The sequence below is a fragment of the Poecilia latipinna genome, unplaced genomic scaffold, assembly GCF_001443285.1.
Source record: "Poecilia latipinna isolate Pla-1442-1.1 unplaced genomic scaffold, P_latipinna-1.0 Scaffold752, whole genome shotgun sequence".
Lineage (NCBI taxonomy): Eukaryota > Metazoa > Chordata > Actinopteri > Cyprinodontiformes > Poeciliidae > Poecilia > Poecilia latipinna.
In genome coordinates, this window is record NW_015113368.1 from 305,647 (window position 1) to 321,946 (window position 16,300).

Consider the following 16,300-nt stretch of genomic DNA (forward strand, 5'->3'; position numbering starts at 1 on the left):
GATCCTGGACTCAGGATGACCGAGAGAGAGGAAAGGTCAACAGTGCCTTTCTTTGTTTGCTTCCAGGCCCAGTCTTTTGAACTGTTAAAGTTCTGATAGTAAAGGTGACAATATAAGAGGAGTACAGGAGACCAAAAGGTCCAAAAAAGGGGTTGAGGATGTTATCCGCATATTCAGAGTCTATTTCCGTCTCACTTGACTTATAGCATGAAATAAATTAGACGTTGGATTATGTTTGTGTGTCTTACAGGGAAAAGTTCACCTTGAGCTGCGCCTGAGTGAAGTTATCACCGACAGTGGAGTGGTCAACCATAAACTGGCCACACGGTGAGTCTCTGTTTTATTGCTTAGCAATCGTTTAAAATACCATTTTGTTAATTTATAAAACATGTGTCACATTTTTTTTTTGACAGTCCAGTACAGTCACTATTGGACCTACAGTTCTCTGCATTGCAAAACCATTTTATCATTACATTTTGTTTTTTCTCCCCTTTCTTACAACTGTTATTGCTCATAATGGAAATTTGAGGGCAACAATGCACTGACTAGCTCATTAAAACATCTTATCTTACAACCACACAGAATAAGCAAGATGGGGATGATGACGTTGGCAGATTGGAACAAAGCTCCAAAGTTTTAACTTAAAATTTCCCAAATCAAAAGTCGTAATATGAGAAACCTTGTTTTAGGGTGCTGTGGTGGCGCAGGGGCAAAGCACAACCCACATATAGAGACCTTAGTCCTCGTGCCGATAGTCGCAGGTTCGATTCCCAGCCTGGTGACATTTGCTGCATGTTTTCCCCCTTTCTCATTACCCTATTTCCTGTCAAGCTACTTTCAACTAAAAGCCACCAGAGCCAAAAAAAAGATTTTTTTGACTGTGTTGTTCCTTCTTTTACCACATTTCACAATTACTGACCTGCAGTACTGGAACTTTTCTGCATATGTCAGGGAAATACTTCTCCTCTTTATCATCACTGGTTCGTTGTCACATTCTGATCCCTGTTGCTTACTGGAAGCCAGTAAGCAACAGGGATGTGTAGTGTACCAAACAAGAATAGTCTCTTTTAAAAACAAGCATAAAATATTCTGTCAGTTGCTAAGAGCTGAGTGCAGAGCATCGAGTGGTCTTCCAGCTCCTCGTGTTACTGTAGGGTTCCCAGCAGTGATTTATGCTTGCTGTGCTGCAGTCATACTTTGAAACAGCAAGGTTTGCAATATTTGGCATTGTGGTGGTTTTGCTGCAGAATGCTTTACTTTGCTTTTGCACTGCTTGGCCTTATGACTGGAAATGAGTTGTTTTCTGATTTTAATTATAATTTTTCTACGTTTTTTTTTTTCTCAAAAATGCGTTGGTTGCACTCTGTGTGCGTAAGGTGTGATTGTTTTTGTTTTGGTATATTTCAGAGGAACCGGCGTGAATGGGATGAATGACACAGCCGTCGATGGGTTGTTGTGTGTTAGCGTGTGCTTCCGCAACGAGCAGTAAAGAGGTTTGATGATGAGCCAGTTGGCTCTGCTCCCAGATCACATATTGGTAAGGAGCTTAGAGCGAAGAGCAGCAGGTCATCTCGTCAGATTTCTCTAGAAAGACACGTGAGAGCGAGGCGAAAGAGCTGCTGCCTGCATTCAGCCCCACAAACCAAAGAAATCATTCACGCATGTAGGCTCATTCAGAAGATGAGAAAACGGAACTGAATTAGCCACAGACGTGATGTCTTCATCATTTGATCGTCACATTTGCATATTTAGATTAGTTTTCTCTTAATAAAAATAATACCTTGACTCTTCGAAGCCACATCAAGGGATTATTTTGGAATATGCAAATTACCAACGCTTAGAATATCTCCAACGTCTGCCAACTTTGACTATTTGTTTGTTTGTTGTGATTATGATTTTGTCTTGGTGCTTCAAGAAACTTTGTTCATAGAACAGAAAGCTTTAGAAATGGTTGGATGTGGTGATTAATTCAAGACTCGTTGTATGACAGAGGGTTAAAAAGAGCAACATTAATGTTCACGAGGTTTTACAACTGGACTTTTCATTTTCTTAATAAATAGAAAGGGCCAAACAGAGACTATTAAAGTGAACATAATTATAAAGTATTCATGCCCTTTTTATAAACTTTATGAGCAAATAAATCTTTGAAGTCTGAACTTTTGAAACTGAACATTTTGACCACTTATCCAATTCCAAATGGGAATTGGACAAACAACTAACCTCCAACACAGTGTTAATGAGAGGAACATTTTCTCAACATGGCTGCCTTTCTCAACACATTAGACAAATAGTAATATTTCAATTGATATCACTATTCCCTTTCAAAATGTGTCCATAATTTTAAAATATACTAACATTTTTTGAACAAGGTAAAAGTCGTTGCTTTGGGTTTGGGGTGTTTGTTAGCACAAACGCATGCAAATCAAGCATTAACTGATTTGAGAAACCACAGCAGCAGCAGAAGCAGTGGTTGTTTCTCACTTTAAAATAAGAGCTATGTGTTAAGCTTTGATATACCACAGTGTTAGAGCTGTGCAACAAATGAAATTGAAGTAATCATTGCAATATCAGTGTGCAATGTGCTAATCACTACAGACTGCTTTGGTAACATTAGCATATTGCATGTTCATCCAGTTGGACGGACTTACTCAGTAAGATCAGTCAGAGGGACGGGAGCCTTATGACGAAAGACATAAAGAGGTGCCGAGAAAAATTTGGGAAAATTTAGGTTTATATATTGCAGTTTTCAGCAGTAGCATCTCAGTTGCAGGTTTTCCGAATTGTGAAGCCATCAAAACATACAATTTAGTCAATACTATGTCAAACATTGAATTCCACTTATGAAAGATGATCATATCTAGTTGTAGAATACATTTTTGACTTTTTATCTCATATGTTTGATTTTCAGGCAGTATGGAAACTTACAAAAAACTTCACTTTTCTTATCTGGGGAGTAAAGAGCAGAAAAACATACCTGGAGAGTCATTGTTAATGATACCCTCATGAAACAGTGAGTTTGAAAAGGGGTAAAAAAAAAATTCAGGAATTACATTTTCCCCTGGTATTATTTTCATCTTGGTGCTTTCAATGTTTCAGGCTCTGACAAATTTCATTCAACACTAGTCCCAAAAAAAACCACACACTGAATTTTGCAGCACAACAGTCATGCCACAGTCACAGAGAAGACCTCTTGTCGGTGCCATCAGTGTCTGTCAAAAAAAATGACTGAAAAGCCAAATTTTGATTTCTTTCAGACTAACAACTTTAACATTTGGATCAGATAAAGAACATCCTGTTTGTCTTTAGAAAAGGTTTCAATAATTTGCCAACTCGGCGTTAACATCTCTTGCTTCTATTTTTACATTTTGAAGTTGAACTTCCAAGTGGTGGAGAAAGATTTGGATTTTCCAGTACAGAAAATGTTTCTCAGTCGACGTGTCTTGTCTTTCTCTTTTCTTGACAAGTTACAGTGCGATGCTGATTGTTCTGGTTGCCTCGTCATAGTTTGGATCTTAGTGTCTTGTGAGTTTCGTTTACTGTAGATTGCTTTAGATTTCATTTTCGTTTTCCAACCCTCAACCACAAATGTCACTGACTCAACTAAGTTCCCCTTCCTCCTGAGGTTTTTGCTTCAGTCTTCCGCCCTGTCGCCCCCACCGAAAAAAAAAAAAAAAAAAAACTTTCTCCAGCATTTATGTCTTGTGTTTCATTGCTAAATAAAAAAAAAAGAAGTGATAAATGAAAACAAAGAAAGATCTTTGTGCTGGAGGTTGCTGCTCTCATCAATGTGACATGGCGACACTGACCCATAATCAAGTGTACTTTATAATTGCAGGTTTGTTGAAGGTAGCGGGGAAGCTTGTGAAGTAATTCTTCACCTCTTTTCTATTTTTTTTATCTTTGAGTAATTGCCTCTGACAGGAACCGTGGGTGCAGAAGCACATTAGCCTAGAATGAGTAATGTTGACTATAACAAACAAGTCTGCTTGGCTGTCTGGTCTGTCAGAGCTCACGGCCGTGATGACAGAAAGAGGAGGCTGGATGTATTGTAGGCCAAGCAGGGGTTATATAAACCAGCTTACTGGACAGGAAGTGCTCCAGCATTAGCCAAGCTTAACCAGGCACACACCTTCCTCCTTATTACAGACGTGTGTGTGTGTGTGTGTGTGTGTGTGTGTGTGTGTGTGTGTGTGTGTGTGTGTGTGTGTGTGTGTGTGTGTGTCTTGCGTGTGCGTGTGTGTGTGCAAGGAGGATTGCGCAAGCTGCTCATGTGTGTCAGTCCAGCTCTGGGAAGCGCTGTAATTTGCTGTTTAATTCGTCATGTTGTGTGTGTGACTCGCGGTGCATCACAGTGACACACAGGAAGTGATTGGTCCTCCGGGGTGCCCTGTTTGGGTGCTAATCCCCTTACAGCATGATGTCATGGTGCAGCAGGTCAGCCTCTATCCAGACAGGCATACATTCAAAGTATCTGTGGCACATGCGTACAAGTGAAAGATGGGTATTTTTAGGGCTTTTGAACAAATAAGGCCGCATTGCATTCAATAAAAAAAAAAAAAAAAAAAATTTCAGCGCTGCTGTCTAAAAGTTTTTTTTCTAGACCTGTAACATGCTTGAAGTGAGACGAATGCAGGAATTTAATATTCTCTCGAAGCCTCCAGGATTTTTATTTTTTTGTTGTTGTATTAATTGAGAAAGGAAGGAGTTTTTTTCTTCTTTGCAGCAGACAGTTGCAGTTGTTGGTCACTGTTTGCTTGTCTAGCATTGTCTTCGTGGAGGTTGGACTACACAAAGTTCTAGATAAGGCCCTTTTTTGTAACTGCGGGCGGATGCTAGTCTCGCTTTAAGTACTTTGAATTTTGTTGCCATTTTGAGTGCCTGTGGGATTTATCCAGACTCAATATGATCATTATTTTACATAATAAAGCTGAGTTAAGCCATTTTTAGCACATGAACTCACCACAGCTCCAGTGTTATCTATTAATAAAGTGATTATACCCCAGTCTTCAGCGCAGACAGTGCAAGATTGGAAGCTCACAGCTCTAATCTATCTCTTCGCTTGCGCAGATAGCGGGGACTTTGTTATCGTCTTGTTTCCTGGCACGATATTCTGTCTTCTGCTGTACAGGAGGATTGATGGAAGTACAGAGATCACATGTGGGAAGCAGGGAACCAAAAAGCTCTGCAGAAGGCCGTGATTCGGCTTTGACTCGCAGTGGAAACTGCAAAGCCCGTTACTGTTTCATCATACTTTTAGCTGTGTAATAATGTGAAATTAAATATTGACTTAAGGGTCTTCAGGAGGAATTTTGAACCACTTAACCCGGTAAGATCTGGAGCAGGCAGTGTGAGACTCCTGCCCAGTATTGTGCTGATGCGTCAACACCTATTTTTAACAGAGTGTTGGAGTGCCAAGGCCTTCCAATCGTCAATGGACAGTGTGATCCCTACGCTGCTGTATCCTTACTCGGTCCTTCGAGGTGAGCCCTACGCTGCGGTTTTATATTCATCACTGGTCTGAATTGGGAAGACAACGCTTTATATATTTCTTTGCGTTTGTTCTGTAACTCAGGTCAGAGGCCAAGAAGACCAAGGTTAAGAGGAAAACCAACAATCCCCAGTTTGAGGAAACTTTCTACTTTGAGGTTGGTTAAGATAAATTCGCTCTTTACAGGTGCGCTTTTATGGTGGATGCTGGCACACTAATCCTGACTAAAAATAACAGTTTCATTGCATTAACACAATAATTTAAAACAAAAATGTTGGACTTGTCGTATTGCCCAGTGACCCAGTTGTCTGTGGGCCGGTTTTCCGGCCCACAGACAACTGTCTGTCGGTTGTCTGCAGCCCTTGGAGGGCTGCAGACAACCGACTGCAGCCCTCCAAGGGTCACACAACCCAGTCGACTGATTGGGGGACACATTAGTATGAAGCCACATTAGGCGCAGGCCCAATGTTTTTTTTTGTTTTTTTTTTACACCTTAGAATAATTTTAGTTAACTTTAAGACTTTGTGAACCGGATCATTTACATTTCTTTGTATCTCTACAACCATATCTAAGATTTAAGAGATTGAAATTGACCGTAACCCAGTCCTTGAGCAGCACATAAATATTTGGCTCGTCTTGGGCTCATTCCATGCATTGCTTTGGTGTAGAGTGCTTCAGACTGTATCTTTAGGTTTTCTCTTTTGCAACCTAGCACAAAGCAAAAACAGAGATTAGTGATCACATGGACATAAAGCATTCTTCATCTGATTGCGTGCTCTGGACCTGAACATCTGCTCTGTGCTCCAGTACTTCACGATACGGGATGCTGTTGTGGTCATACAAAGAAATTAGTGGTTCTGAATGACTTTGTAGCAACTATGACGAGAATACAAATACATTTTAAATTATGAAGTCTTTAATGCAGAAAACATTCAGTTAATGAGATTTGAAATTAAAGTCACGCTGAAAAATCAGCATAAATGAATGCATAAAGTAAAGTTATATTTATTCTTACATTTCTGCATAATACAGTAAATACCGTTATATTCACTTCTGCTCTGTCCCTGTTGACCCTCGCTTGCTGCAGCGCCGCACTGACATTTTTCTTGAGCTCCGCCCTCTGGCCTCCGCGCTGCAGCTCCAGTTGGACAAGAGTATGATTGATTCAGACAAACCAAACAATCTGGCCCATTGATTTCCGACAAGACCGTCTTATTTCTTTCTAATTGCCACATGAACAGACCTACAGATACTCCGGGGTGTTTCCTGAACAAATCCTCTCTTCTCAGTCTCACTGATGCAGAAATGTAGCTCGTCTCTACTCTTTGTATCCCTTAACTACGTTGTTTTCTTATCAGTGTGGATCATCACCAAAAGTCTTAGCTGACATGTTTAGGCTTCTTGAATCTTTTAAGCATAGTGGTCGATCTTTGGATCTTAATTTGACGCATGTTTGTAGGTTACGCGGCCACTGAGCTACACGAAGAGACAGTTTGATGTTGAAGAGGAGGACGTTGACAAACTGGCTCTGAGGTGAACCTTTTTCTCTCTTGACGGATTTAAAACTGGACTTTTCAGTTTGAGTTCCAGCGACAACATATTGCTTGTGTTCAGGGTGGATCTGTGGAACGCCAGCAACCTGAAGTTTGGGGACGAGTTCCTGGGTGGGGTGCGAGTCCCCCTGCGGGTTTTGGGCCAAGCTGGAGTGCACGATGCCTGGTGAGACGGACAAATTTTCGTCACTCTGAGTCCATATGATGAATTTGTTGATTAAATTCTCTGTTTAAGACTCGATTAAAAAGTGTTTAACATCGTCTAATTGCTTTTATTTAAAATTTAAAAAAAGCAGCTACTGCTACTCTCTTGTTATCTATCCAGCCATAGAAAACTCTGGTGACTCTGGCGCTTTATCTGACAACTTGCTGAAAGGACTTTAAATTAGAAGAATGGTATGATGGAAAATATTAGCAGCCTAGCTTTTTTTGACGCCAATAACTGTCCCAGAATTGTTGAAAAAGATTTTCTGTCCTAAAAAACACATTCAGCAGCTTAAATGTCTCCTCCTAATAATAGGAGGAGAGTAAATATTTATTTTTTAATGTTAATAATTTGAGATCAAGTTCAAAATCAGAACAAATATAGAAATTTTGATTTGATTGTAGCTCATCTTTTCTAGGTCTAAACCATCTGCATTTGTTGTTAAAACTCTGTATGTATCACAGTTTGGTGCTAACTGTGGTTGATGACATTTTCCACAAATATCTTAGGAAACCATCTGGTGTGGTGAGCTGAAAGTGAAAAACAAAGACAACACTTCTAATGAATTTCCCCTTTGTTCAAATGCTCAACAGCCATCATTAGACATGACTAAAGGGCTCACAAAGGCTCAACAAAAATAATCGAGAACCGACTGTTTTTGAGGCAGGCAGCTTGTAAAATGGAGCCTTAAGTCCAGAGTAGAAATATTAAAACTGAGACTGGTTTGAGTCTTGGGTTTCATCCACACTTCAGATTTACAGCAAGTGGCCTAAAAGGAGCTGTACAACCTGTCCTCAGGTAAATGGACTGGAAAAGCCTCCAGGAAGCTGCTGGTGCTTTGAACAAATTTATTTTGACTCATCAGTGTGCTTTTCGTGTCATGACTCAGATTTTATTTTAATTCCTGCCCTTTAGGTACTTTCTGCTACCCAGGGAGAACGGAGGGAAGTCCGTGAAAGTGGAAGACCTCGGCTCTCTGCGTCTAAACATCGTTTACACCGAGGACCACGTCTTCCCCTCCGAACACTACACTCCCCTCAGAGATCTGCTGCTGCAGTCTGCTAACGCGGAGGTAACGTGAACGGCGCCGCCCGGCCCCCTACTCCGCCTGCATTTTAAACCCCGCTGTCTTGTTTTCTGAACCTCCGCGATGTGCCTCTGTCCAGCCTGTGTCAGCGTCCACCGCACACATTCTGGGGGAAGTGTGTCGAGAGAAGCAGGAAGCTGCCATCCCGCTCGTGCGTCTCTTTCTTCATTACGGCAAAATAGTGCCTTTCATCAGTGCCATTGCTCATGCAGAAATCAACCGCACACAGTGAGTGATTCCAGTACGGACAGCGGGAACGCAATACCGCTCGTCCTCTAGCTTTATGATTGGCTTGCAACAAAAATATCGCCGCATCTATTCAGAATCCCAAGGTTGTATATTGAGGATTTTCAATTCATTTTGTGTCAACACACGTTTAATTACAGACGTGGTAGAAGTCCAGCTGTGGGGAAAATATTTTTTTTCCTGCCAAAATGGTTCCACCGTAATAAGATTTACCTTGGATATTAAATTACTACATGGTTTATTTCTCCTTGGATTTGTACTCTGTAAAAAAAAAAAAAAAAAAAAAAACTTTTTTTTTTTTTTGATAAGGGATCCAAACACCATTTTCCGGGGAAACTCGCTGACTTCGAAGTGTATCGATGAGACCATGAAGCTGGCTGGGATGCACTATCTGCAAGTTACGCTAAAACCGATCATAGACGAGGTATTAAAACACCTTTCATTTTACTGTCCCTTTCAAAAGTATTTTAAAAGACATTTTTAAACTGGAAATCTTTTCACATTTCTTCACCTTACAAATAAAATTGTGAATGTTTTTAATATGGATTCCGTGTAATAGTGGAGCACTGGAGCATAATGGAAAGAAAATCATGGTTTTCAGAATGCATTTTGTATGCAGCCCCCTTTACTGTGATGCCACTAAATAAACTCCAGTGAAGCACATTGCAATTTCACTGACCTTCATGTTTGTAATGTGAAAAAGTGGGTAGAAGTTTAAGGTATGAATGCATCTGTCTTTTTTTAGGTCTACATGTCTGAATATCTGTCTTAATAGCATACTAACTCTCTTTCCCACAGATTTGCACAGAACACAAATCTTGCGAAATCGACCCCGTCAAGCTCAAGGAGTCGGAGAACTTGGAGACAAACAGAGTAGGAACTCAAGTTTGAAGCAGTCTGTCTGTCTGTCTGTCTTTCTGTCTGTCTGTCTGCGCTTCCATCGCTGTGCTATCCGGCCACTCTAACCCGACTTTTCCTCCTCCTCAGGAAAACCTTCGCCAGTACGTGGACCGCATCTTCAACGTCATCACCACTTCCGGCGTCCGCTGTCCCACTGTCATGTGCGACATCTTCTTCTCCCTGAGGGAGTCGGCTGCCACTAGGTTTCAAGGTGAACTCACTTTGTAACAGCTTCTGAGAGATGCAGGAAAACTGGGAATAAGCAACGGGAAGCGGAGGGTAGTAAAATAGCAGGAAGTGGAAGACTTACAAGGACACTAAGTGTACATGCAGTGGGTAACAAGAAGTACTTTTATGTTTGCTCTCTGTCCCAAAACCACTGAGGTGTTTTCAGGAAAATTATGGAATCATTTCATTAGACTCTGGTGCCCCCTGTTGGCCATCATGAGCCACTGCAGTCGCAGGAGAAACAGTTGTTTCTGTCTCCAACTGTAGTTCGTTTGTGCTTCTTAAGTACGTCATAAAATTAGGAAAGCTCTCAAAGATGCATGATGCGATCCATCTTCGTTTTTTATAAGCAAAACCTGCCAAAATTTCATGTTTTCTGTGTGGCCAGTGTACTCCGTAGTCACTGGAAACACAATCTGTTTCCAGTAAACAAAGCATCACACAGTTCGCAGCACGTTCCTTCCCCTCGACACTGACGGAAACGTGTGTAAAACATGCCTGCTGTTGTCTCCTCTCCTATCCAGTTGACCAAGATGTCCGATACACGGCCGTCAGCAGCTTCATCTTCCTGCGATTCTTTGCGCCGGCCATCCTCTCACCAAACTTGTTTCACCTACGGCCCCATCACCCCGTGAGTCGGATATTTACTGCTAACACGCGCTCTGTTTGCGCCTTCATTTGCATCTGAAGCGAGCGCTGGTGGAAGCGCTCGCAGAAAAGCAAAGGATTTGACTTTATTTCTTTGATGTTTGCGGAACCGGGTTGGGGAGAGAATTTAAGCGAAATGCTTCGAATCACAGTTGGGTAGGATAAATAATAATTTTAGTGTTTTGCGTCTGTAGGATCCCGCCACTTCAAGAACCCTCACCCTCATCTCCAAGACAATACAGACTCTTGGAAGTCTCGCCAAGTCTAAATCTGTGAGTTGCTCTGCATCAACCTGGTTCTGTCTAGCACTCTTAAGCTATTCAGCTCAAAACAAAGACACCAACTTCTTACTTCCTGTCTCCTTTTTATCCCACTTTTGTGTGTGTTTGTTTTCTTTTCAAGGCCAATTTCAAAGAGTCCTACATGGCTGCGTTTTACGACTACTTCAATGAGCAGAAATATGCAGATGCTGTAAAGAATGTGAGTGTCTGCTTCTTCTCTCAGACACTTGGCAGACTGTTCAGTGACACTGGCTTTTATGTGGGATGAGTTAGAAGAAAAACAGTTAGATGGGAAATGATCTGCATTTTTAAAAACACGTCCACGATGTGACGGAGTAGCAGGGCTTCTTGGTGGAAAAGCAATACATTTGTGTGAATGGAAAAGAGGTTTATTTATGGAGTTTGTTACTCATCACATTGTCCAAACATTTTATCCATCCATAGAACTAGATCTTCCATTATTTACTCTTTAGAGGTTGGCTAAAAAAAAAAAAAAAACACTGAAGAGTTTACCTTTGGAAATAATGCTAGCTTGACATAAAATATATGAAAGGAGCGCTGGGAATATTTGGGATTTGACCGAACGCATCCTTCACTTGCCTTCACAGTTTCTGGACCTGATCTCCACTTCTGGCAAATGGGATCAGAAAAGCATTGAAACACCGATCATGCTCAAGGAGGGGTAAGGAGACGCGTCAATGTTGTTTTTTTTAATGTGACTTTTATGAAAGCATTACAAATACACATGTCAGATGTAAAGATAAGCCATGAAGCTGTTGCAAAATTGTTTCTTAGCTTTAGACACGACAGCAAGCAGAGTTGGAGATGGATTTTAGGACTAGCCGCACTAACGAGTGAAATTAAATCAGTTTTAAGCCGTAGTTGTCAGCCGCAGTTTGTTCACCTCAATATTTCTCTGAATGTAAAGAAAGCAGATGGCAAGATGGCTGCCCATGCTCAACTTCAACCACAATATAAGAAGATGAATGCGTTACAGAAGCTGTAGTCCGTATTAGTTTTTTTTTTTTTTTTTTTCTGGTTTCACTTGATGACATGTCGTGGTGTTGAGCAACGTAGCTAATTAGGGCTTCCTTAAAAAGATACACAAACTAATCATTTAATAGAACTTTATTTAATTTAAATAAATGTACTTAATTTATGGATTCTGTTACCTTTCAGTCATTTTCTTCTAATGTCTGAATTAAAGAGAGAAAATGAGTGGAAACAGGAACCACGGCAGAGTTTAGCTCTGAAACATGAGGCAAAGCACAGATCCTCTTCCATCAACACTCCCAGTAGCTGTTGATCTGTAATCACTAACAAGGTCAGAACCTGACTCATCAACAACCCCACCCTCTTGTTTTTCTGCTCCCGGCCGTAGGAGTGTAAAAGTCACTATAAAGAGGGTTGATGGGAAGGGGCCTAAAGCCCCAAAGGGCAGGTAAGAGCTTCTGCATATAAAGGCTTAGCCTTGGTGACCCCTCCACCCCTGCCTCTTGTGTTTGAGCTGTGACTTCCCCCAAAATGATTTGTCTCCCACCGTCATCATGTGCAAACTGTGGACTCTTTATATCCCTTTGTAGACAAGAAACTATTGAAAGTGTTGCTGCATTTCCTGATGCGGCGACACTTTCTGCACCCAGAGTGTGATTCGGTAACTCCACTGTGACGTACAGCGTTGGCCTTTAGACCCGCTTACCTTGGCGGCGTTAATGGCGCAGATCGGCCCGTCCCATTATTCCCGACACGCTTGGTGTGGCGACGACAGCCAGACTCGGTTAACTCGCACCATGATCTCATATCTGCCCGCATCCCCGCCCGACTCCTCCTCGCTCTCTGCATCCAGAGCGGGACCATGTCACTGCCCAAAACAGGGCATTTAGATCTGATCCAGGATCTGTGAAATAGTGAGAGATTTAGGAGTTTAGACTCCTGCAGATTTATGCTTCTTGTATTCCTGTAGAAAGTCATCCTGCTCTTTACTCTCCTTTATGCCGTCATGCCCAGTGGTTTTACATGTTTTACCAACAACAACAAGCATGCTGCCAAACTGGAGACACTTATGGATATTCATCAAAAGCTCCTCCAGCACCCTCAACCTTTGGTTAAACCAACGCAGGTGTTTCCTTCTTTAAACTGGAAGAACATGAATGTACTAGTGTGCATGTAATTATTGATTTAAAAAAAAAAAAAAAAAAGGGGCAAACTGTGAAGCACGGATTCATAAATGTCACAAAATGAATAAAACTGCAGTTTATTATTTTGTTTTATGTTATTTGCTATTTGAGAACTTTTACCTTTTCGGCTTTCAGTTGTTTTATTAAAGTTTTACGGATATAAAGTGCTAGAAATAGGAGAAAAATGACTCCCATCGAGGATTTTGTGGCTCATACCAATTTCAGGTTTCCTTTAAAGCCTGATTTTCTTTTGGCAGGATTACCTCTTAGCTGAATTTAAGCACTAAATGTTAGAAACTATGAAAGCAATGTGCTACAGTTATACTGTTTTTACTTGTTGGATTCTTACTACAAGCTAAACAAAGTGAATTAAAGAACATGTTTGTTTTTTTTAGCATTAACAGACCAAAGAAACAAGACATGTATTTGTTCTATGAACAAGAAATTATATATTTTATATATTTGTCCCTAGTTAGAGACGATAAAGGGGTAAATGACCAGTTTTGACCACTGACTGAGTGATTAGTACATGTCTTAAAAAATATTGCTGTAAGTCCATTTTTACTTAAATAGTAAGGAAATGAAACAGAAGGCATTTGTACACCAATTAGGAAAATGTACAATTTATGCAACTTTATTGATTTTGGGAGTAAAATATGGAAAACCACTAATAGATTTTGATCAGCTGACCTGTCTGCTTTGTCTGACTTATTGACTGGTTTGTAAAACTGTAGTCTTCTGCTTCAGCTGTGACTATTTTAGCATATGTAAAGAATGAGACACTCCGAATACGGACATCTCTCAAATCAGATCAAAAGTTCTTCCAAAAGGTTCATGTCAGATCTCTTCTTCAGAGGCTTTTTTCCACATACAGATAAAGCAACATATAAGCCCTGCAGACGAAACCTTTACGTGCATTTTGCTTAAGAAACTGCTCCATTTTTGTGTTTTTTGTTTTTTCTGCAGATTTATGATAAAGAGAGCTCAGGGCAGAAACCGGTTTGGGATAAAGAACTTCAAGAAAAGATGGTTCCGACTCACCAACCACGAGTTCACCTATCACAAAACAAAAGGTGGGCTCAGCGAGTTCCCCGGAACTCGTCCGTTTACGTCTTGGTGGGCGTTTCTGTTTGGCTCAGCAGAAGAAGGGGTGGGAATGTGCAGAGCGTGCACACTCATCCCACAGCACATGTGGTGCAGATTTAAGTTACTCTGCAGGCAGCTAGTTTGTGCAGCCACCGTGACTACTGACTGAAGCTAATCTGAAATTCCTTATTTAGAGTTGTATTTTTAGCACATGTTGCAGATAGGTTGCAGACAATATTCTGCAAACCAAAGATACTGAAAAGCCAACTTGCAGACGTTTTGGAAAATAATCTGTTTTGGGGTCATAATCCCAAAAACAGGATCCAAAATATGATTTCATTAAAATATCTGATTTTTGCAATTTTGTCCCAAAACTGTTACATGAAATAAGATTATACCTTTGTTTGATTGACTCCTCGGTATTATTTGCATTTCTTTTTTTTTCTTTTTTTTTGCATTTTTTAGTTTTTTAGATTAGTTTGCACTTCTTCTGTCTGATTGTGCTACCTCTTGCCTCCAGGAGAGGGCGCTCTGTGCAGCATTCCTATCGAGAACATCTTGGCCGTGGAGAGGCTAGAAGAGGAGTCGTTCAAGATGAAAAATGTGAGGACCACTCCACCCCGAGATAATGCTCCAAAGAATTCCCTGCAAGTGCTTAAAATTTCTGCTCACTTGCTGCTTCTGCCCCTTTCCTCCAGATGTTCCAGGTCATTCAGCCGGAGCGAGCGCTTTACATCCAAGCCAACAACTGTGTGGAGGCCCGAGACTGGATAGACATCCTGACCAAAGTCAGCCAGTGCAACCGCAAACGCCTGAGCACCTACCACCCTTCAGCCTACCTCAACGGCCACTGGCTCTGCTGCAAGTTGTCCGCAGACACGGCCCCGGGGTGTACGCCCTGCACCGGGTACGCGGAGCCTTCAGAGCACGCCCACGATCAGATTCTATTTATTTTCCATCTCTTCCTCTCACCATGTGCACGTGTTCACCTAATTTCAGCGGCTTACCTGCAAACATCCAGCTTGACGTAGACGGAGACAGAGAAACTGAGAGGATTTACTCCCTCTTCTGCACATACATGACCAAACTGATCAAAATGCAAGGTCAGACACTGGCGGCTCTGCCTCACGCGCTGCTTTCTACATGTGTGTATTTTCCACTTCATCTCTCGTTTTCTCTGCCACTCCCCCCATGCAGAGGCCTGTGGAAGTAAGTCCGTCTACGACGGGCCCGAACAAGAGGAGTACTCCACCTTTGTCATCGACGACCCCCAGGAGACGTACAAAACCCTGAAGCAGATCATCTCGGCTGTGCAGACGTTGGAGCAGCAGCACACCAAGTACAAACGGGACAAGTTCAAGAAGACAAAGATAGGCAGCCAGTATGTGCTTCTGATACGATACATTAACCCTTTGAAGACGAGGTCTAAATGGCCATCCCGGCGCGCAGTCTCTCTTCTCAGTGCGTCAGCGCTCGCTATGAAGCCATGTAGCGATAGCTAGCAAAACTACTACTAACACTGCACACGCCACGAACTCTAACTACCACACTTATAGTCTAAAAAACCTAGTAAAATCCACAGCATGGCTGCGCCCTAGTCTCTTGCCATATCCAAGTCCTCCCCCCCGTCTCTCTCTGCACGTCTCCGTTCTACCTAGCAACAGACCATCAACACATTTTCATTGGTTGTTTCGAAATGTACATTTAGACCCCACAAAATAAGGCGATCAATCTTATTTCTGGCTTTATTTTGAAGTAAATAACCACAAAACCAATATAAAAACACCACTTTTATAAAGTTTGAAGTCCGTGCTGTCCAACAGAGTTGAAATGAAAACTCGGTATGCGTCCATGTTATTACGAAGCCTTATAAATGCGTCGCATGCTTGTACGCCGCACGGCGGGCAGCGACTTCATAGGGTTAAGTCAAATGTGAAGTGCCTTTCACATTCACTACCCCTTCTGGTAAAGCTTTGTAAAAAATCTTTAAAATAAACCATCCAGTGGAATAATAATAATAATAATAATAATAAAAGAAACTGTAGATGTTTTTAAATCTTTACAAGTGGCTGCAGGAAAGTATCAACTCACCTAAATTTGTGGAAAATGAACTATTTATTCTAAGGCTTTTTATTGTCCACTGGAAGGCTTTCTATCTTGTAGGTCACATGTTTCAAACTCTCGGCCCTTGGGCCAAATCTGGCCAGCCATAAGTTTTTCCGTGGTTCTTTAGAACCTTAGAACAGAATAGAATATCATTTTATTAATCAAGTCGCTGTAGTTTTACCTGTATACGGCCAAAAAACATCCATATGAAAAGATGTGTTATATCTAAGTTCAAGAGGTTCTCATCAAATGCATGTTTTAACAGCTTGTTAATGGGGAGTTTCATCAATGCTTT

General features: G+C 41.3%; 1 protein-coding gene across 2 annotated transcripts in view; it reads left to right on the forward strand.

The window, feature by feature from the left end:
* Positions 1-16,300, forward strand: part of rasa3 (RAS p21 protein activator 3) — a 42,328-nt gene that overhangs the window by 22,430 nt on the left and 3,598 nt on the right. The window contains exons 5-24 of one of the 2 annotated variants that reach the window (XM_015045870.1): positions 251-327; positions 5,400-5,480; positions 5,573-5,645; positions 6,948-7,021; positions 7,103-7,207; positions 8,162-8,318; positions 8,413-8,561; positions 8,889-9,003; positions 9,378-9,452; positions 9,567-9,690; positions 10,232-10,338; positions 10,550-10,627; positions 10,758-10,835; positions 11,245-11,318; positions 12,018-12,077; positions 13,780-13,886; positions 14,420-14,502; positions 14,598-14,806; positions 14,899-15,002; positions 15,097-15,280. In XM_015045870.1, the coding sequence (XP_014901356.1) occupies positions 251-327; positions 5,400-5,480; positions 5,573-5,645; positions 6,948-7,021; positions 7,103-7,207; positions 8,162-8,318; positions 8,413-8,561; positions 8,889-9,003; positions 9,378-9,452; positions 9,567-9,690; positions 10,232-10,338; positions 10,550-10,627; positions 10,758-10,835; positions 11,245-11,318; positions 12,018-12,077; positions 13,780-13,886; positions 14,420-14,502; positions 14,598-14,806; positions 14,899-15,002; positions 15,097-15,280 (2,114 nt within the window). The remainder of the gene's footprint in view (positions 1-250; positions 328-5,399; positions 5,481-5,572; positions 5,646-6,947; positions 7,022-7,102; positions 7,208-8,161; positions 8,319-8,412; positions 8,562-8,888; positions 9,004-9,377; positions 9,453-9,566; positions 9,691-10,231; positions 10,339-10,549; positions 10,628-10,757; positions 10,836-11,244; positions 11,319-12,017; positions 12,078-13,779; positions 13,887-14,419; positions 14,503-14,597; positions 14,807-14,898; positions 15,003-15,096; positions 15,281-16,300) is intronic. The other variant, XM_015045871.1, reaches the window with a different exon arrangement.